The following is a 23148-nucleotide window of genomic DNA, read 5'->3' as shown; positions in this document are numbered from 1 at the left end:
GGAAACCTGGCAAGAGAAGCAGAACCAGATTGCACGAGCAGGGCGCAAATGGGCAGGTTAGAGCTCGGCCTGGAAGAACAAGGATGCCAGCAGGACACTGACGAGATAAAACTGGTAATTTCAGGCAGACGAGCCAGGTAATGGGGGTTCAATGGGAAACAGAGGTGGACAAATGAGGTGTTAGAATAAGTCTGAAATCAAGCTGTGAAAGAAAAGGAAAGAGAAAAGCAAATTAAGTGTGAGAGAAGGCGAGACACCAGGAGTTACCTTGCAGACATCAAGAATTCAACATCTCCACTCTGAACTCACCCGTGTCTGCCGAAGCTGCTCCTAGCGCTAGAACCAGTACCACCTGCTGGCGCACACACAGGTGCCACGCCACCCTGGCCCCCTGCCTTCTCATTCCCACCGAAAGCCAGCTAGCCCTTAAAGCTGAACACTTCCTGTCTGCACAAGCCTCCTCCCTTCACCACCCCATCTCCACCGCCTCTGTTTGGCTCTCTTCATTCACTGGTGTCCTCATCTCAGGACTAATCAGTTTAAAATCACCCGCTGCTTCCCATTGCTTTTAGGCTAAAATTCAAACTCAGCTTGGCCTACTGGGCCCTTCACTGGCCCTTGCCTCTCCCATTAGCCTCACTCCTTTCTACTACTCACTTGTTAGAATTATCACGAAATCTTGCAGGTCCTAAAAATTTACTGCACTCTCTCCTTCCTTCTGCGTCTGATGCCATTTCTTTTCTTTTCTTTTTGTTATAAATTTATTTATTTTAGTTATTTATTTTCGGCTGTGTTGGGTCCTCGTTGCTGCATGAGGGCTTTCTCTAGTTGTGGTGAGCAGGGGCTACTCTTCGTTGCGGGTGCATGGGTTTCTCATTGTGGTAGCTTCTCTTGTTGCAGAGCAAGGGCTCTAGGTACATGGGCTTCAGTAGTTGTGGCTCGTGGGCTCCGTAGTTGTGGCGCACGGGCTTAGCTACTCTGCAGCATGTGGGATCTTCCCCGACCAGGGCTCAAACCCGTGTCCCCTGCATTGGCAGGCGGATTCTTAACCACTGCGCCATCAGGGAAGTCACTCTGATGCCTTTTCGACCTCACTTGATTACCTCTCCGTCTTAACTTGGCTGACTTCAAGATCTGTCTCAGGCATCACCTCCCCCGGGAAGTCTTCCCTGCAGCCCAGTCCATGCCTAAGCTCCCATATGCTCCCATGATGCCCAGTGTGTAACTCTGCCCGACGGCATGGCAACTATTTGCATCTGATTCTCATTGTTTGTCTGTGAGTTCCTTGAGGGCAAGATTGTCTTTAATCTTGGTGTTTCCATTACCTAGCATAGTACCTGGCACAACACCTGGTGAATTAATTAATTAACTAATTAATGAATTTTAAAAAGGAGAACAGAACTTGGTGACTTCATGAGAGTCTCAAAAGAAGAAAGAATCAAAGATCACCCCTAGGTTTGAATCTGAGCCTTCATGGGAATGGTGGTTTCATTCATATAAATAGGGAGGTCGGGATGGAAAGCTAATTTGGAAGGCCACGAAAGCAATGAATTGATTTAAATACAGTATTTTTCAGGTGTGCATGTCCAGATGGATTTACTTTGGATTTAAAAAGAGAAAAAAAAAGCAAGAGAAAATAAAGGAGGACTAAGAAGTTTCCTTAATAACCTATAATCAAGAAAGTCAACCTCTAGATATGGTCTTCACATTGTCTGAACTAAGGAGAGTGCAAGACACCAGTGAACAATAGATGGCTGTTCCCATATGGAGAGAGTACAAAATGAGGTTATTCTCACCGAGAGTTATGGTACCAAGTTCTTCAAAGATACTCTTTACCAAACTCTGTCTCTATCATCAACTGAGATATGTTGCATTTAAATCTGTTGGTGGTCCGTGATTCCACTTTCCTGAAAACTAGAGCCATCAAAGGAAAATGAGTATTTTTCAGGAAGCACACTCCATAGTTCAAAGCATGCCTCTCCAAACCTTTCTCTGCCTTTGTTACTTCCTCTGTAAAACCCTAGGCCCCAGGCTCACGGGCAAGTCATCTGAATGATAAAACAAATACTCAGTAACCTTGCAGCGGCTCCCTAGTGTTTAATGCACTGATTCTAACATCTCCTTCACTGTCTGGGTCTAATTCAACTTCTTACTCAGGCTTTCCTGTTACTCAACACATCGGCCCTGCTCTGACAAGTCTGATAGCCATCTTGTTCCTGAAAATGCCACATTTTAAACACTGTCTCTGTTCTTTGATCTTCTCCCTTCCCACCCAACCCCCAGGAGTGTTCACAATGTTCCTAACATTCATTTTTGCATTGTATCCACAGAAACTTATTAATCATCTACCACATGCCGTGTTCTGGTGATAGCTGAAAGAACAGGCTCTGTGCTCCAGAGAGGTCTGTCTTCTTAGGGGAGAGAAAGATACACAGCCAAATGACCACACAGAGTGCTGTGACACAGTATGTGCAAGGTGTCATGGAGCATGGGAAAGACTCTCCCATTCTTCCCGGGGAGGCAGTGTCATGGGATAAAGAGGCAAGAAGGAGTGAGCACAGTCATGTGCAAATGGACAAAGCTTAGAGACAGAACACAACACATGACCCGTTTGAGGAGCCCAAGGAATGCGACTTGGTTGGGCTTATGGGTCGTGAGAGGAGATGAAACTCAGGGGGCAGGGGGACTGGACTATAAAGAAATTTGTACGTGATATTAAAAGGTGTAGACCGGGTACCTTCTCTACACTCCTTACAAGCAGCTCCTTGACTATTTCAGGTATGTATGTTCTGCCTTTTACTCATTTAGTCATATGCTATTCAGAGAGCAAGGGGATGAACTCATATGCATCTTCTGTACCCATCTCCCTTGCTGGGTTAATATAGCATTCATATTCAAGAAACATTTGTTAGTTGATTTTATTAATAAAATCATATTCTGATCTTTTGAGGGAAAATATAGTTGAGATAATTTCACTTCAACCAAAATTACCAGATACATATTCAAATGATGAATGGGAACTCAGTGTCTGCCTCAGGCACGGAAAGCAGGGAAGGACTGAGCCATCTACATGATTTTCTAAGCACCCATCTCTCACTGCCAGTACGTTTATAAGAGTTTTGCAGAAATGAAGAGTAAGAATGTTTGCTGTCTACAGGCCACTCCTGAACTTCGTTGGGGAAAGAAGCTGGAAATGTGATTACTTCCCAAGTCTGGGGTTAAGTATTTTCCACTAAACAGAGGAAGGGTAAAAATTCAGGGTTCATCTAAATGGCCCTGCACTAAGAATAGCAGAGAGTAACAAAGTCCCAAAGGGCTTGTTACTGGATCCCACTTACACTTCTTGGGCTTATAAACAATTTCCTCCAGTTCCTCCAAGTTGTCTTTGTTGCTACCACTGATGTGGCGAGAGAAGCACACAATTTGCAGATATATTCTGTGGCTTCAGCTGTATTTCTGGCATCCCCAGTGCCAACCGAGGCAGTCAGCCCAATGACCTGTGAGGAGCACTCCAAACCGTTAGATGTCTGGGAAATAGCATGATGTTTCCACAACCCTTCATGTAACTCTTTCCTGCTAAAGTAGGTTTTGTTCTGTTTTTTAAACTAACTTCAGATAAAGAGCAAGAACGTTATTTTTTTTTTTCTGACATTCTCCATGACATCAAAAATGGAAAGGTCCCCATTAGGCAAAGCACTGAATAAATGCAGGAATAGTTACTCAGCACTGAATAGTTACTCAGCAGCTAAACACAAATCAGCATAGAAGCCAAGAGAAGAAACCCTTTCAAGGCAGGACTTTTCTTTACCCTTGTTTCCCCCATGATGTGTAGAACAACATACTGAAAAGGAAAAGGACTAAAATCAGACACGCTTGCATTCCAATCTCAGCGATGTCACACTGTCTGTGTGTCCTTGGACAAGTATCTTCAGCTGTCTCTAAAGTTGGGAAACAACAGCCATTTAAAATGGTAGCTGTGGGACTTCCCTGGCGGTCTAGTGGTTACAACTCCATGCTTCCAGTGCAGGGGGCATGGGTTCGATCCCTGGTCGGGGAACTAAGATTCCACATGCTGTGTGGTGCAGCCAAAAAATAAAAAACTTAAAAAAAAAAAAAGGTAGCTGTGTGACATAGAGAATCGACTTGTGGTTGCCAAGGGGGAGGGGGGTGGGAAAGGGATGGATTGGGAGTTTGGGATTAGCAGATGCAAACTATTATATATAGAATGGATAAACAACAAGGTCCTACTATATAGCACAGGGAACTATATTCCATATCCTGTGATAAACCATAATGGAAAAGATTATTAAAAAGGATGTATATCTATGTATAACTGAATCACTTTGCTGTGCAGCAGAAATTAACACAACATTGTAAATCAACTATACTTCAATTTTTAAAAAACGGTAGCTGTGTGAATTCAGTAAGATAACATTTGTAAAGAATTTAGTTTAATTGGTCTCCTAATAAGTATTTATTCCTTCCTCTCATAGCCACTCAAATATTGAATGACTGAATCATTCAATCAAGCAAGGAATCTAGTTAACTACCAATTTTATTCTAGAAGAAAAATCTGTAAGAAATGTGATTTCTACTGAATTTTGTCTATGGGCACCATACTGAATTTCTTTTAAACTGTGCTTCCTAAACGGGTAATTATTAAGGTTAGAGAACATAACTCAAATGTGAGATCAGTAAACCATAGTCATGGTTTCCAACCTCATTTGGCCCCAGTATGACCAGGCGATTCTTCTGTGTTCCTCTCAGTTCTGTCTCGACCATTTCAAATCCTCTCCATACACCCTGAGCTCCCTCCTCCATTCCCATCTTGATTATCCTCAGTGAACGATCTCTCTCTCCTACATTCGAGAGAAAAGAGAGGTTATATGCCAGGGATTCCCTACCCTTCCTGCCTCCGTCTACTCTCTGTCTTGACTCTCCTCAGCCACTCCTCTCTGATGACACCAAAAATGGTGTTTCATCTGCTCTCCCGTACTAATGCATCTACTTGCCTACCTATCCCATACCCTCTGGTCTCTCCTGGAATCCTGTTCTGTCAGTCATTCCCTCTCTCCCATCCTGCCTCACCAGCTGCTATTCACTACTTCACGCTCTGCACTCAGGAAATATCAAGAACCTCAATATTCTTGGGAATTCCCTGGCAGTCCAGTGGTTAGGACTCAGCACTTTCACTGCCGTGGCCCAGGTTCAATCCCCAGTCAGGGAACTAAGATCCTGCAAGCCATGCAGTGTGGCCAAAGAAAAAAAAAAGAACTTGAAGCTTCTTGAGCACCCCGTGCTCTTTCATAACTCTCTGCCTCTGGACATACAGTAGCCTTTACTGAAAACCATCTTGTAAACTCTTGTTAGTTTTTGCCTATCCTAACTTCTGTTAGGTCTTGCCTTACTTTCACAGCACATTTAGGATCTCTGTCATTTCTGTTCTGTACCACTCCACCATGTGCCACCACCATAAATTATAACATAATTCTCACATATTTTGCTCCCCACAAAACTTAAGCTGTTTGTGGGCAAGTACTATGTCTTTTTATATTTATACCCTAGTGCCTAGCACAGTGCGTGACACATGGAGGCACCTAATACATATTTGTTAAGTGAATAAATGAATGAATCAATCAAAATTAACGAATGAGTTGTACAATGTGCACTCAGGATCTCAGAAGGACATCCTCAGTATGGCCACAAGGGTAAATAAACAGGATTTAGGAAGGTTAGAACTCTTCTGAGAAATCCATCTGACTTTAGAGATACCTGGGGCAGTGAGTCTGAAGACCCTCCAAACTTCTGATCTAGACAATTAAACATGATCATATTATAAGGATGATGTTTACTAGTGTTGTGGCATTCATCAAATATCATCAAAGACAGAGAGTGATGGAATAGTCCCATTTTTAAGGTTGTTCACAAGAATCTGTGGAGTTAAAATGATGATGCCATTGTTCTCAACAGTCTGTTCCACTGAGACATTGTCACATGTTACTCCAGAAATGCCTACAACTTTGTACCTGGAAAATGACAGAAATTTCCTATTACCAACCATGATGTGAATGACGAACCACAAAGATATGAAATACCAGGTCAGAATATCGAGGGATTAAATTCTCCCTAAGTTCAAAAGGAACAGATCTGGAGAAAAGTTAAGTGCCAGCACGAAGCCTGACACATAGTATGTGATCAATAAATGTAAGCTAGGAAGAATTGCTAGTAGAATATATTCCATGTGGTACCTGCAGATACAGAGGGCTGACTGTAACTCTTGTAAGCCACTGAGAAAGAAAATAGTAAGGAAAAGAGTAATATTAAATAAATTATAAAATCATTAAAAAGTTAACTGTGCCATTTAAATATAAAAGTTATCTTAAGTCATTTACTCATTCGACAAGAGCTAATCAAAGGAATTTAGGATTTCAGGTCTATCTAACAAAAAAGACTTGAATCCATGAAGGAACTACATCTAGATTATATAAAAGCTTAATCTACTATAAATTTTTTGAATCATGGTTTTCCAAAAGCAACACAAAGCAGAAAACACATCAGTTACATGAAGTTAGAGAAAAAGAAGTTGGACCAACTTATACCTACCCAAGTCTTCCAAAATACTTTGAGAACACAGATTTCTGCTGCCCATACACTGAGAGTTGCATAGCAAAAAAGACAGCTTTCCCCTTTTGTCCTTGTGGAAATTTTTTAAGATGATGTTCACATATAAGAAGTGAAACAAAAGTTTTTCCACAACCTTTTAACATATAAAGAGAAAGACAACATGTAACTAATAGTATACTAAAATACTTCTGTAGAAAGCTCATTATTTTAGGCTCCCCTAAACCCACTGAGCTGACAGTAAATTGGTGAAGTGGGCAGGTTAACAACTGCAGGATTTACACTATGACTGAAAAACCAAGCTGCGTCCTAGTTAACATGCATTCAGACAGTCAGGGCCTGCAGGAAGCTAAAAAGGGGCATTTTTCGGGGGATTCCCTGGTGGTGCAGTGGTTGAGAATCCGCCTGCCAATGAGGGGGACATGGGTTCCAGCTCTGGTCTGGGAAGATCCCACAAGCCACGGAACAACTAAGCCCGTGCGTCACAACCACTGAGCCTGTGCTCTAGGGCCCGTAAGCCACAACTACTGAAGCCCGCGCACCTAGAGCCCGTGCTCTGCAACAAGAGAAGCCACAACAATGAGAAGCCTGCACACCGCAATGAAGAGTAGCCCCCGCTCACCTCAACTAGAGAAAGCTCGCACAGTAACAAAGACTCAACACAGCCAAAAATAAATAAATAAATTTTAAAAAATAAATGAGGGCATTTTTCTTTCCTTCCTCATGTTCCTTAAATACCTTGAGACTATATTAATAGAATGGTTGTCTCAAAAGACAAATGGAACAATCAAAAAACTGAAACTTGCCCATTGTGTCCCAGTGTTCAATAAAGGGGAAAAAAGGAAGCAAAAGAGAAACAAACTATATCAGTAATGGCAATTGGCTTACCAGTAGGAGCACACATTATTGTGTTTTTTCCTTTCTGAGCAGGTAAAGCAAGCTCTAGTTGGTAATTTCTTGGCTTCAATGGGCTGTAAGTATGAGGCACTTCTGTAAAACAAAAGAAACTAAGTTACCAGACAGTGACTGCTCTGAGGAATCAAGGCAACAGGTATTGTCCAACAGACAAGAATTCTGTCTCTAGAAAGAAAGGCCTCATTCAAGAAAGTTTAGAATCCTTGTCTCTAATTAACCATTCCAGCTTCTGCACTGACTTGAAGTACAGAATTCTCCCCAATGACAAAGTACCAATGGCAAAAAGGAAAAAAAAAAAACAAACCCACAAAGATTTCTTTCTGAAACAATCATGGAAGCCTAATAAGGAGAAATTAAAGCAAGAATGGCCTAATTCAGGGCAAGATAGATGGCCACCAGTTAAAGGAAATGCTGTATGAGACAAAACAACCACAAACCCCTCCTAGATCTTTGAAAAACACCTAACTGTGAATAATGAACTCCCAAAGTAATCTCTTATTGACAAACAACCATGCTTTGTAATTCTGCAGGCTCTCACATGGTATTCTCTCTTCATAGAATCAGAAGTTTTAAAAAATAATCAGAGGCTTTTCTCACTAACAGATAAGCATACAGAATATTAAGAGCTAGAAAAGACCTTGGAAATCATCTGTTGAGTCCAACCTACACATTTTAAAGAAAATGGGAATTTCTAAAAGGTTAAGTGAGTTCACTAAGGACCTTTACATGTCAGAAAAAATGAAAGCAATTTACATTCATTGATTTTATTCTGGAATAACAAAAAATGTGTATCATTCGGTTGCAGAAGTAATCTATAAATTTTCACCTCATGTTGTTATCCCCAAGTCACATCTTTCTTCTAACACTATTCATTATCGATCCTAATTGTTTCCCTGATGCCCTTTTATAAATAACTCTTTTTTGTTTTTTTTTTTTTTGCAGTACGCGGGCCTCTCACTGCCGTGGCCTCTCCCGTTGCGGAGCACAGACTCCGGACGCGCAGGCTCAGCGGCCATGGCTCACGGGCCCAGCCGCTCCGCGGCATGTGGGATCTTCCCGGACCGGGGCACGAACTCGCGTCCCCTGCATTGGCAGGCGGACTCTCAACCACTGCGCCACCAGGGAAGCCCTATAAGTAACTCTTTACTATGGCTTATTATGCAACTTTCTGGTCTCCTCATGAAAATACGCTTCAAGAAACATAAAGTGGGCCTTATAGGGCCATAGCTAACTTATGTGAGAATTAGAGAAAGGAGCCCCTTTTGGAGGACACAGCCCCTCAGTGTATTGTTTGCCAAACAAGACAGGCTGGATCTCAGCCCCACTCAACCTCTCAGCTCCACAGGTCTGTGCAGGGCACACATTTCATCAACATACACTGCAGCCCTGAGATCTTGAGAGGAAACTGAGCAGGTGACTCACAAAAAGTAGAAGTATTTCTTTAGAAAGCAGGGCTGATTTTGGATTTCATAGACATTGAGTTTCTGGGAGGACTCTATTTGCATTTTCAATGTATACATGCAAATACTTAGTGATAAAAGAAGACAAAAAAGAAGGAAAAAAAGGGAGAAGCTAGCAATAGCTATGGAAGGGAGAGAATGACATTTCTAATTACAGAGAAAGTATCCATTTTAATATAAATTCTCTTTTCTTTCTGACTTTTCCTTAAATAACTTTTCATTAGGCTATGACTTTTGGCACTGCAAAACATGACCCCACACAAAATACCTAAAGAGCATCATTATGGATAAGAACAAACGATGCTGAGTACCTGAAGAAGGGCATGAATTCTGACTAAGATTCTGGTTTTCTGGTTCTTCCCGGTAGAAAACCTGTACATCCAAAGTTTTCATTTCATCATCCTCAAGATCTTTCATTTTGACATCTTTTGCACCTTTATGAGACCAAAACACATCTTAGAATCTTTACATTATTTGATTACGATCTTGATGGTGAAAGCCCTACAAAGAGATCATAATACTAAAATTTTAAACTTCCATTAAGATTTCTCACAACTACTCCTTCCACCTTTTAAAACAACCAAAGGAATCTTTGTGATTTCAAATTGAAATCTCAATTTGGAGTTTGAACTCCAGTGTCATTTAGAACTTTATTATTCAAAGTGTGAAACATGGACCAGCAACTTCTTTAGGCGCTTGTTAGAAATGCAGACTCTTGAGCCCCGAATGAAACAGAATCTGCATTTTAGCAAGCTCCCCCGTGATTTACAATCAAACCAAAGAGAAGCACGATTTAGCAGACACTCTTGTCTTCCATTCCTGACCCGATCCAAGAAATCAGATGTATATTTAGACAGATAATTTCTGGAACAATTTGTGATCTTAAAGAAGCCTACAAAAAGGCTAAGAGCAGATGCTCAGATGGTTTATGAAACTCAGCCTTTAAAATAATGCTCCGAGAAGATGTTATTAGCTTCAGGAAGCCAAATGATGGCTCAGATACTTAATCACAACAGATTCTTTTTTCCAATCCTGTTCTAGTTCAGTTCCAGATGGCTTCCAGGCAAGAGAACCAGGCAATGTCCATCATGATTCTACTCTGAAAAGGGGGTGAGTCCTGGAGTTTGAACCTTTAACTCTAGAATTTTCAAGCTATTTCTCTGATAATCTAAACCCAGACGGCGAGCTCAGACTCTGCCTTACCCAAATGCTTTGGGCAGGATGGGCTAATTCTGGATGAGAGTGGTTTGTTAGGGGTTATATACAACCTAACTAATTCTGTAGATTAAAAAACCACCTGCCTTCCAGAACTCAATTTCATGCTGGTCTCTCACTAGAGATGTAACCATGAGTATTTGCAGGGGAAATGCTTCTGACAGTGAGAGAAAAACACGCAGGACTGAAGGAAGCCCTAAGTAGAACTACGAGGAAGGGCATGTTTTCAGACCCTCCCACCCTTCCAAATACCCTACCTTTCTCTACCATCCACAGTTCACTGAACTTGCTCTCTTCTTTCTCCAATGCAGGTTTCAAAGTTTTTGGCCAGTTCTCCTTGTCTGATCTGAGAAGGCATTCAACCATTTTCTCTGCACCTGCCATCAGCCCCTTGTTGGAACAAATCTAAGCAAGACAAATGCAGTTGATTGATCAAGTTCAAAAGTTTTCATTTTGAGTTTTTACTGAAGAAATATCAATTCAACTACTATCTGATTTAAAATCATTGTGTACTTTGGTTCACTAGGTCTCCTTCATGACCGTTCTTGCCCCATCCAACTCAACCATTTAAGATACGCTTTCCTTCATCCTTGTCCTCTACATGTGATATCAACATGTCAAGCCATGTGTTCTTACCTCCTCTGAGATGTTATATGTATCATCATCAGCTATATTAGGAAGACAATGAACCTATCTGACACCCATTCAAAATATGGGTATATTGGCATAGGTATATTTGGAAGGATATGACAAAATATTAACAAATGCTTTTTTCTGGGTAGTGGGACTTACGTGACTTTTATTATTAATCACAATAATTAAAATTTATTGAGCACTTATTATGTGCCAGGGATATGTAAGCACTTTACAGATATTATCTCATTCAATTCCTATAAAAATACCATTTTAATAAGGTACTATTATTATTATTAATTTTATTTTTATTTTATTATTATTTTTTTTGCGGTCCGTGGGCCTCTCACTGTTGTGGCCTCTTCCGTTGCGGAGCACAGGCTCTGGACGCGCAGGCTCAGCGGCCATGGCTCACGGGCCCAGCCGCTCCGCGGCATGTGGGATATTCCCGGACCGGGGCACAAACCCGTGTCCCCTGCATCAGCAGGCAGACTCTCAACCATTGCGCCACCAGGGAAGCCCTGTGGTTATAGTCTTTATAGCCTAATGAAAAGAGTGTGGGCCTTATAGTCAGACAAGCCTGGTTATTCTGCTAAGAATCTTAGGGCCAAGCATTCTTGGATTATTACAGTAGAAAATAAATTTTTCTCCTCAAATTTCCCATTATACTTACTATTCTTTTCTTGGAATAATGTAGGAGGTAAGCCCCTGAGGGGCGGGAATTAAAATTTCTATTTCTTTTTGCCTTTTTTACTAATTTGCACTGAGGAGATACTTAATAGCATGACGGTTTGACTCATTTGAAAGGCAAATCAGAGGCTGAGGTGAAGTCCATGGGGTACCTTGGAAGGAAGATTTCATACTAAGACCAAATGTAAGACTTCAAATTTATCCTTAGTACTTTCTCCTAAGAGATGGTAAACGTTGTTAGAGGACCTGAAATGTGGGGTGCCTAAAATGAATACTGAATTTTCTTTTTGAAAGATCATAAATAATGGAGGTGATTTACAGATATGTTTTCAGTTCTCTTTCATATCATGATTTTGAGATATTAATCTCGAAGTATTTTTTAGTTGGCATTCTAAAAGCCCCATTTTCTTCCTACTTTTCAGGTTATTCTGGACTTTATGATGCCATTGAAAGTTGGGATTTCCAAAAAATTGAAAGGTTGGAGGAGTACAGATTACTTTTAAAGTGTTTACAACCAGAATTTAAAACCACGATCAATCCAAAAGGTATCCTTCTTGAAATATCTGAACGTTTAATTAATCAGGAATGTGAAGAAATTATTCAAGTATTTTAATTAATATTAAATATTGAATTTGGGGAAAAAATTTGAACATGGGGAATGTCTTCTATTTTCTATGCTATTTTAGACCTGAGCAAGATCACTGAAATCTACAAAAGTCCTCAAATCTAAGGCATAATTACCTAGAAGAGTACTTTTAATTGTGATCTGAGTAATTCTTGTGTTGCAAGTTTTTTTCAGGTTTGCCCTATTTTCAGATAAAATTCTTTTATTACTTTTGAGAATAATACTTTATGCAAACTTAAATACAATCAAACAGTTTAGCAAATAAAAAGAAAAAAGGGGGCTTCCCTGGTGGCGCAGTGGTTAAGAATGCGCCTGCCAATTCAGGGGACATGGGTTCGAGCCCTAGTCCAGGAAGATCCCACATGCCATGGAGCAACTAAGCCCGTGTGCCACAACTACTGAGCCTGTGCTCTAGAGCCCGCGAACCACAACTACTGAGCCCATCTGCCATAACTACTGAAGCCCGCATGCTTAGAGCCCATGCTCCACAAGAGAAGCCACTGCAATGAGAAGCCCGCGCACTGCAACGAAGAGTAGCCCCCGCTCGCCGCAACTAGAGAAAAGCCCACGTGCTGCAACGAAGACCCAACACAGCCAATTAATTAATTAATTAATTAATTAAAAAAGGATAAAAAGAAAAAAGGCTATGGACTCCAGTGGTTAAGTGTTCAGGTTCTGGACACAAATACATTTTGTTAATCCAAGCTCAAACACTTATTAGTGGTGTGATCTTAGGCAAGTTATTTAGTTTCTCTAAGCCTCTGTTTCTTCCTGTATAAAATAGAAATAATAATAGTACCTTATTGGGCTTCCCTGGTGGCGCAGTGGTTGAGAGTCCGCCTGCCGATGCAGGGGACACGGGTTCGTGCCCCGGTCCGGGAAGATCCCACATGCCGCGGAGCGGCTTGGGCCCGTGAGCCATGGCTGCTGAGCCTGCGCGTCCAGAGCCTGTGCTCTGCAATGGGAGAGGCCACAACAGTGAGAGACCCGCATACCGCAAAAAAAAAAAAAAAAAAAAAAACTGCAGAAACTAATCATTGGAAGTAAAACCATTAATCATTGGAAGGGTTGGTTGTCAGACCCCTTCTCAAATGATACTGGGGAGTATAACAAATCACAGCGACGAAAGGAACTGCAGGAAGGCAGCAAGTTCTCTGCCCAGGCCAATCACGCCCATTCTTGACCAAATCCCCCTCCTATCCTCTCTGAAAACTTCTCAATAGTTTGGTGTGGAAGTCTGGGAACATGCTGGAGGGCAGTCCTTAAGAAAAGGAGTTTCTTAAAGATGTTTGCAAGAGTCTCCCCATAACAAGAGAGAAGTTAGGGTAGCACCGGGTTAGGTGGAAGAACAAAGGCTTCTTCTAACATTTTGATAGCTTCTTGTTCAAAAGTCTAAATTAATTACAGGACTAAAAGAGTGGGAGGATAGGACCACTCATGTCATCAGTAACAGTTACAGTGGACACAGCAAGCAGAGTTAGGATAAACAGAGATACTTTCATTGTCCTTTTTCCAGGCTTTCGCTAAGACGTGTAAAAAAATTAATAAACAGAAATCTCAATTAAATAGTCAGGAGACCAGAAGGGGTCGCTCTCATGCCCTGTGAACATAGCAGAGGAAGAAGACAGACTCTTCTTTCCCGGTAACGACTCGGCCAATGAAAAGCCATGGACTCTTTGTTTACTACAGCCCTCCCAGCCTCCTTTCCTCTCTAAAAAAGTGTTCTCCTCCCTTTGCCCTGCAGGGACTTGCACACGGCTGCCATGGTTGCAGACCCCAGATTGCAATTCTCTGCTGACCCTGAAAAAACCCATCTTTGCTGGAGAAATATCTGGCAGTCTATTCATTTCAGGTCAACAGACAGTAGGAAATATAGCAGAAAAGAGAAAGCAAAAGAAGCTAAAGAGAAACACAGTGAGGTCAGGTAACAGAAAACTATCCACCAACCAGCTGGTGGTCATACTGATTTTGTACACTAACTCCACGTCTGGGCTGGTGACCAAAACTTTGCCTTCGCATGACCTGACATTTGATAATTTTCCATTTTTTTCCCCATTGTCAATGGAATGTAAATTCCAATGTAGTAAGCCAGTTGTCTGGCTGGTTAACCTCTGTATTTTCAGAGTTTAGAAGAAGACCTAGTACTTAATATACACTTAACAAAGGTATGCTGAATGAATGAAAGAAGAAAGGAAAGAATGCATTCCTCCTCTGCAACACTAAAACAAACCCTTTTAAAGTGTAAAATTCAATAGTTTTTAGAGTTTTAAATCTAATTTTAGTGCCTTTTCCTCACTGTAAAAATAGATCTCGTACCCATTAGCAGTCATCCCCATTTCCCCTCCCCCTAGCCCCAGGTAACCACTAATCTTCTTGAGTCTCTCTGGATTTGCCGGTTTGGGACATTTCATATGAATGGAATCAGATAATATGTGGTCCTTGTGGTCCTTCACTTAGCATAATGTTTTCAAGGTTCATCTATTGTGTATCATTTATCATTCAATCCTTTTCCTTGCTAAATAATATGTCATTGTATGGATATACCACATTTTGTCTATCCATTCATCAGTTAATGGGCATTTAGGTTGTTTCTACATGTTGTCTTTTATGAATAGTAATGCTATGAACATCCATGTACAAGTTTTTGTGTGGACATATGTACTCATTTCTCTTGAGTATACACCTAGGCATGAGATTGCTGGGTCTTATGGTAACTCCATGTTTAACGCTGTAAGGAATTGCCAACCTGTTATCCAAAGGAGCTGCACCATATTACAGTCTTACCAGCAATTTATGAGGATTCCAATTTCTATACATCCTTGCCAACACTTTTTACTATCTTTTTAATTTTAGCCATCTACATTAGTTTCCTGTGTCTGCAGTAACATATTACCACAAACTGGGTGGCTTAAAACAATAGAAACGTATTCTCTCACAGTTCTGGAGGCCAGAGTCTGAAACCAAGGTGCTGGCAGGGCCACACTCTCCCTGAAGGCTGTAAGGGACAAGGCATTCCTTGCCTCTTCCAGCTTCTGGTGGCTGTTGGCATTCCTTGGCTTGCGGCCACATCACTCCACTCTTTGCCTCTTTCTTCACATTACCTTCCCCTCTGTTTGTCTGGCAGCCGCATCACTACAGTCTCTGCCTCTGCCTTCACATGCCATTCTCTTTGTTCCTCTATGTCTTCACATGGCTGTCTTCTTAGGAGGACACCAGTCATATTTGATCAGGAGCCCAACCTACTCCAGGATAACCTCATCTTAACTAACTACCTCTGTAAAGATCCTATTTCCAAATAAGGTCACATTCTGAAGCCTGGGGTTAGGACCTCAATATATCTTTTTTGGGGGATAATTCAATCCATAACAGTAACCTATCTTGTCCCCTATCCCAGCATCCTTGGGCACACAACCCTTTGCAATAGTTAATCCTTTTCCTAAACCTAGTCCTTACAGCTGGGTTCTTGCTCCCAGGCTTCGCTGCTGTTTGTTCTTCTGCTAGACGTGCTACCTATGAGCCATTACGGATAGTCCACATGGAGGTCCAGATGCGTCTAGTCACAACTGAGACCTTCCCAGGTAAACTGCCTTGCCAGATCCTGGGCAGTTTAGTTTTACTCTGCACATGGTTGGGCCCACTGTGATGCTGCCTGGCCCCAATATCTGCTGCTACTAGGTAGTGTAACTTTCCTCAAAAGCACTGGGAGTTCAATGCATGGAAACTCGCATTTTTGGCAGGCAGTATCTCTCACTCCTTTTGCCATCCTGGCCACTCTGTGATGCTATCCTCAGCTCCCCAAGGCAGAATTTCTTGGTCTTTCCCTGTGCTTTCAGTTAATTTACATGCCTCTGACTGGAGCACTGACACTGCATAGTATATGGTAATCATTTGGGGGCCTGTCTTCTCCCTTAGACCATGACCATGAGCATGTTGTACTCATTTTATCTGCATCTTTGTCTTCTAATCATCAACAAAGTACCCGGCTCATGCATGTGTCCAGAATATGTTACTGAAGGAATGGAGAAATGCTTAGAATATTGCCCACCAGCACCCTTCCAGGATAAGGGTTAGTCTTGACTCCAAAGGCATATTACAAAAAATCTGTAGCCCACACCCAGGTCTACATTGAAACATCCTGGATAACTTGTGAATAAGCAAAGCCCTGAGGTACCCCAGTTACCAAGCAAACTCTCCAGAAGAAACACGGCTGCAGTGCTCCTGTTGCAAGAGGCACCTCATGCACGATATCCACCATGCGGAGAGAAGGATTATAGTAAGAGATAGTGGATGTTGCTAGTGTAATTTAAACATATTGGTGTATCTGTGTGTGTGTGTATGGGGAATGTATGGGCATAAGGAGTGTATGGATAAGCTCCCACTGCCTTCTAATGAGGGCAAAAAAAAATGAGTCAAAAAGCTTCTATCCAGCCATAATGCTCTTTAGTGTCTGTGCTCCTTCACTGAATCCTGATGATAAAATATATTTGTCACAGTTAAGGTTAACCAATAGAATCCAGAGCTTCCAAAGCAGCCAAGAAAAAAAAAAATAGGGGATAGAGAACTTTATCAATATAACAGAAAACAGAAAGAGATGGGGAGAAAGCAAAGAGTTTATGTGATAAAATATAAAGAAATGAACAGGAAAGATGTAAACCAACTAAATGAAAACAGCTGCCTCCAGGAAAGGGCTCGAACTAAAAACTCTATGGTATCGTTAACAGTCAAAAATAAGAAAATATTATACAGTGTTCTTCAGCTTGCTTTCCTAACTTAGCTTTTGGTATTTTTATTGTGACTGTATTGTAAGTATAAATTAAAACTAATATATATTAAAAGCTATCCCACTTATGTGCTCCCTTAGTACACTACAGTTTTCCATCAAAGCACTCAGCACACTTTATTACCATTGTTCTGTTACTTGCCTTCACATGTGCACTCTAATCCCTTAGGGCAGGAACCATTTCTATCCAGCTCACCAGTGAACCCTCAGTTCCTAACAGGATGCTTCCTATTAAATAATATATGTAGTAATATGTGTTAATTGTCTCCAATGCTAGCCTAATGCCTAACACACACCTTAACTGGGGTTAAGTTGCTGGTAATTGAATCAATACATGAGTGCATGAAAGAATGGGATTCCTAGCATTGTTAGGGTTTCACTCATTCCAAGGATTTCTAGAAAAGACAGATGTCTTGCATGGCTTACATTCTCCAAGGGCCCAAGCTACTCTTTTGTTACTTTTCTCTGGGTACAACTAGAAAGTAGGGGTCTATTTGTGTTGGTGGCATTCTTTCACTCCTCACTCCACACAACCTGTGCTTTGCTTTTGCACAACAATTAGCACTCAAGTTACCTGTCTGCTTTAATGCAATTTCCAAAAACCACCTCACATCAGGAAAGCTACGTAGGCACTTAGAGCAGATTCCTTCTCTCATCTCAACCCTTCCAGGCACCACCTTCCTTCTCTTCTCCTCAAGCCTCTGCTCACCTCTGCCACAAAGCACTTCAATACAAATTTGTAAAATGGCCATTATCCATCATCAAGGGACTTATAAACCACATGGAAACACCTGAATTGAAGCCTAAAGCCATTCATTCCAGGGAGTCTTGCTCCTCTCATAATTCAAAAAGATTCATGCACCCCAGTGTTCACAGTAGTACTATTTACAATAGCCAAGACATGGAAGAAACCTAAATGCCCACTGACAGAGGAATGGATAAAGAAGATGTGGTATGGGCTTCCTTGGTGGCGCGGTGGTTGAGAGTCTGCCTGCCGATGCAGGGGACATGGATTCGTGCCCCGGTCTGGGAGGATCCCACATGCCGCGGAGCGGCTGGGCCCGTGAGCCATGGCCGCTGGGCCTGCGCATCCGGAAGAGGCCACAGCAGTGAGAGGCCCACATATCAAAAAAAAAAAAAAAAAGAAGATGTGGTACATATATACAATGGAATATTACTCAGCCATAAAAAAGAAGGAAATAATGCCATTTGCAGCAACATGGATGGACCTAGAGATTATCACACTAAGTGAAGTAAATCAGACAGAGACAAATACCATATGATATCACTTATATGTGGAACCTAAAAAAGTGATACAAATGAACTTATTGACAAAACAGAAACAGACTCACAGATTTCGAAAAGAAACTTGTGGTTACCAAAGGGGAACCCTAGGGGAGAGGGATAAATTAGGAGTCTGGGATTAACGTATACACACTACTACATGTAAAATAGATAATCAACAAGCACCTACTGTATAGCACAGGGAACTCTACTCAATATTCTGTAATAACCTATATGGGAAAAGAATCTGAAAAAAAATGGATATATGTATAACTGAATCACTTTGCTGTACACCTGAAACTAATACAACACTGTACAACTATACTCCAATATAAAATAAAAATTAAATTTAAAAAAAATTTCGTTATTTGGTAATGCAAATAAGATCGAGATCCAGCAGAGTAAGCCTCAACTTCCTTTGAGTTCTGACAGCACTTTGCAATCATTTGTGTACTTCTGTGCTCAACAGTCTTCCATCTCCAAACCCTTGGACTTTAAAGTATTTTAAGGAAGGGCTTGTATCTTATTCTGAATCTCTGATGTCAGCCCAAAGACAAACACAGGAGATGCCAAGTATTAGTACAAATAAATGAAATGGACAGCGACTTGTTTCCCCAGCTTTAAATCTAAATAGATGTGCCCCCCTAAGCAAGTCGTTTCACCTCGCTGGGACTCAGTTTCCCCATCTGGGCCTCCAAGTGCTCCTCAAACTCTGACAATCTCTAGTCTAAAACGCTGTGTAGATCTTGCCACAAACCCGGTGTTCCCAGTAGGCTACCTGTATTGATTGAAAGACCGGGGAAAAGCAAGGCGGAAATAAGTCCTGAACTGTTTTCTTGCCCCAAGGGGCAAGCGCCGCTGGGAACCACTCACCGTCCCTAAACCAGGGGGTCACGTAGCTCAGGATGTAGGTAGAGTCCACTATGTTCCTGACATGGTCCCGGAAGGCGTGCAGATTCTGCCGCTCCTCGCTCCCCGCGAGGTCCTCGCATCGCCTGCGCTCCGCTCCCTGCGCTCAGCTCCCAAGAAAGCCCAGCAAGCCGAGAGGGATTGTCCAAGAAAAGCACCCAGCGCCGAGACGCGAAGCTGCAGGGAAACCAGGACTGCCAAGGAAAAATCAAAACAGCAATCAGGGGTGGGAGGCGGCGGCCGCCCAGTCTCCGCTCGCGCAGGTTCCCTGCGCGATTTCGTTTCCTCTCTGGCTGCCGGGCCCGCCCACCCGCGGGCGCAGGCTGATCCAGAGGGACCCAAGAGGAACCCTGCGAATTGCTTTCTGATGTTCATTTTATTCATCTTACTTTCTATTTTGCTTTTACATAGGTAAAATTTAGTTAAAATAAAATGCACAGATTTTAATTTACAATTCTGAGTTTTGGAAAATGTATGCGTGTGTAACCACCTTCCCTAGGTTGTGTGGGTCCTGTGGCCAAGTGTCTTAACTTTACAGGGAACTGTCACCTGTCTTCCAAAATGGCCATCCCATGGTCCCTTCCCTCCTGGAGTGTGAGACAGCTCCAGGTGATGCACATCCAGGAAATACACGCGTCGGTCAGTTTTTTTGTTCGCTTGCTTGGTTTGGTTTGGTTTTTTGCCAGGTGTGAAATGGTGCATTATTGTCAAATATATGTACTCCAGATATCTTCTCCCAGTCTGTGACTTATCATTTCATTTTCTTCAGGGTGTCTTTTCAGCACAAATCTATTTTGGTGCAATCTAATTTATAGGGTTTTTTAAATTTTTGTTTACTGCCTTTTGTGTCCTCTTTAGTAAATCTTTGCCTACTCCAAGGTCATAAATATATTCTGTGTTTTCTTTAAGAGTCTTTGTGCTTTTAGCTTTTACGTTTAGGTTGTGACCATCTCAAATTAATTTTGTTGTGGTGTGAGGCAGAGGTCAAGGTTTCATTTTATTCCTGCACTTCCAATTGTTCGGCACAAACTGTTTCATTTGTTGAAAACTCTTCCTTCTCCCATTGAATGGCTTCTGGCACCTTTGTCAAAAAAAAACAGTTGACTGTATGTGTGCAGGTCTATTCCTAACTCTATTCTGATCCACTTATCTAGTTGCTGATACTGCTTTACTCTTCTTTGTAAAGATTATATTGACTATTCTGGGATTTTGACTATATTGGGATTTTGATCAGAATTACATTGAACCTACAGATGAACTTGAGAAGTGACATTTTTAACAATGTCAAGCCTTTGAACCCATGAACGTAAATTTTCATTTATTTAGGTCTTTGATTTCCCTCAGCAATATTGTATAGTTTTAAGAGTACAGATCTTCTACATATCTGTTAAATTTATTCTTAACTATTTTATGTTCTTTGATGCTACTGTAAATTGAATTGTTTTTAAAGTTTCATTTTCAAATTTTTGTTGCTAGTATATAGAATTCACTAATTCACTTATTAGTTGTAGTGATTATTCTATAGATTTCTTAAAAATCTCTAGGTAAACAATCATGTCATTTTTGAATACATGTTTTTTACTTCTTCTTTTCCAATCCTTATGCCTTTCATTCTGCTTCCTTTCCTTATGGCACCTCCTATGGCTTCCAACAGAAAGTTGAATAAAACTGCTGAGAATTGACACCCTTATTATTTGTCCCAGCAGGGAAACAATGTTTCACTTTAATTACAAAGTTTGTAACAGAGAAGAACAAACCTGACTCCATATTGAATCTATTCCTTTAGCTCTAACCTTCCTGTTCTGTTGCCTGTGCTTAGTCATGCTGGCTCTGCACCAAGGGCTCCTCAAACTCAAAAGAATATTGCCTCCAGCCTGAAATAGACAGGATAGCCCATTCTCAAGGCTCTGACCTTTAAAGGTGTAACACTTTTCCATTCATATAGAGATTAAAAGTTGCAGAACAGAGAATAACATTTGTCTTGTTGGGGTTTATAGGAACATGTGACCAGGCCTACCTGGACAGCTGCAAGAAGAAAGGATTCCTGCACCAAGAAGTCTGCAGCAACCAGCCACACCCCCTCCCCTTTTAGTATAAAAGAAGCCTGAATTGTGACTCAGGCAAGATGGTTCTTTGGTACACTAGTCCACCATCTTCACAGTCCACTGGCTTTCCGAATAAAGTCGCTATTCCTTGCCCCAACACCTCATCTCTTGATTTATTGGCCTGTCGTTTGGTAAGCAGTACAAGCTTACACTTGGTAAACAAGTTGGCTGTTGTTTTTTCTTAGATGCCCTTTATCAGATTAATGTTTTCTTGTATTCCTAGTTTGCTCAGTTTTTATCATGAATCGGTGTTGAATTTCTCAAATGTTTTTTTCTGTATCTACTGAGGTGATCATATACTCTGTTAACATATTAAACATTGATATTTATTTATTTATTTCGGTTGTGTTGGGTCTTTGTTGCTATGTGCCGGCTTTCTTTCTAGTTGTGGCGAGCGGGGGCTACTCTTTGTGGTGGTGTGTGGGCTTCTCATTGCGGTGGCCTCTCTTGTTACGGAGCGCAGGCTCCAGACGCGCAGGCTCAGCGCCATGGCTCATGGGCATAGCCGCTCCGCAGCATGTGGGATCTTCCTAGACCGGGGCACGAACCTGTGTTCCCTGCATCGGCAGGCGGACTCTCAACCACTGCGCCACCAGGGAAGCCCTGATTGATTTTTGAATATTAAACCAACCTAGAACTCTTGGGATAAATCCCATCTGGTCATGATGTAGCACCCTTTTTAAAATTATTCTTTTCTCCTACTTCCTTTGGGTTTAATTTGCTCTTCTTTTACTAGCTTGTTAAGGTAGAAGTTTAGATCACTAATTTTATACATCTTTCTTTCCTAATATAAGCATTTAAGGTTATAAATTTCCCTTTTCTTATCTAAGTTCTAACATCCCATCAGTTTTGATACATTGTATTTTCAATGTCATTCCATTTGAAATAGTTTTTAGTATGCTTGTGATTTCTTCTTTAACCTATGAGTTAATTAGAAGTGTGCTGTTTATTTTTCAAATATTGGGAAGTTCCTAAACAGCTTGATGTTATTGACTTCTGATTTTAAACTGTTGTGATCCAAAAGTATACGTTGTAAGATTTCAGTCTTTTGAAATGTACTGAAACTTGCCTTATGGCCCAGCATATAATGACTATCTTGATATATCAAGTATCTTCTAGATACACTTAAGAATGTATATTCTGCAGTTCTTGAGTATAATGTTTGATAAATTTCAATTATGTCAGGTTGGTTTATTAGTGTGGTTCTAGTATTCTATACCCTTACTAATTTTGTCTACTTGTTATATCAAGTAGTGAGAGGGGGGTGTTAAAATCTCCAACTATGATTATTGATTTGTCCATGTGTCCCTTTTGTTCTATCAGTTTTTCCTTCATAAATTTTGTAGCTCTGTTATTAGATGCATACACATTTAGGGTTGTTGTTTTCCTGATAAATTATGTCTTTATCATTATGAAATGTCCTTTTGATACTTGTTATATCGAAGTCTACGTCATGTGTTATTACAAAACCCGTAACATCTTTCTTATGCTGTTTGCATGGTATATCTTTTTCCATCCTATTGCTTTCAACCTCTCTGTTCATATTTGAAGTGCACCTCTAGTATATAGCTTATAGTTAGGTGTTCCTTTTTTATCCAGTCTGACAATCTCTGCCTTTTAATTGGAGCATTAAATTATTTCCATTTAATTATTATATGGGTTTAAAACTGCAATTTTGCTGTTTGTTGCATCTGATTTTGTTCCTCTGCTCTATTCCTTTGGGTTAATCAAATATATATTTTACTTTTATCTTCTTAGCTATAAATTCTTTCTTTTAGCTTTCTCTTCCTCCCCCCACCCATATATGTGTACACATAGTGGTTGCTCTGTTGTTTACAACATGCATCTTTAATTTATATCAGTCTACTTATTTTTTTAAATTTTTTAAATAAATTTATTTTATTTTTGCGT

The 23148-nt window shown here is 41.0% G+C and overlaps 1 protein-coding gene across 1 annotated transcript in view; it reads right to left on the bottom strand.

Moving 5' to 3' along the window:
* The window catches only part of RIGI (RNA sensor RIG-I), a 38098-nt gene extending 24924 nt beyond the window's left edge, over positions 1 to 13174 (bottom strand). Inside the window, 11 exon segments of the mRNA XM_073805659.1 lie at positions 1812 to 1840; positions 1842 to 1914; positions 3339 to 3389; positions 3392 to 3497; positions 5773 to 5881; positions 5883 to 6026; positions 6604 to 6757; positions 7510 to 7611; positions 9308 to 9430; positions 10469 to 10616; positions 12959 to 13174. Of these exon segments, the coding sequence (XP_073661760.1) occupies positions 1812 to 1840; positions 1842 to 1914; positions 3339 to 3389; positions 3392 to 3497; positions 5773 to 5881; positions 5883 to 6026; positions 6604 to 6757; positions 7510 to 7611; positions 9308 to 9430; positions 10469 to 10616; positions 12959 to 13081 (1162 nt within the window). The 5' untranslated portion in view covers positions 13082 to 13174.
* Between the last annotated feature and the right edge of the window lie 9974 nt (positions 13175 to 23148).

This window comes from Tursiops truncatus, chromosome 6 (genome assembly GCF_011762595.2).
Source record: "Tursiops truncatus isolate mTurTru1 chromosome 6, mTurTru1.mat.Y, whole genome shotgun sequence".
Classification (NCBI taxonomy): domain Eukaryota; kingdom Metazoa; phylum Chordata; class Mammalia; order Artiodactyla; family Delphinidae; genus Tursiops; species Tursiops truncatus.
The sequence above is the reverse complement of the archived record's forward strand: the minus strand, read 5'-3'. Positions and strand labels throughout refer to the sequence as shown.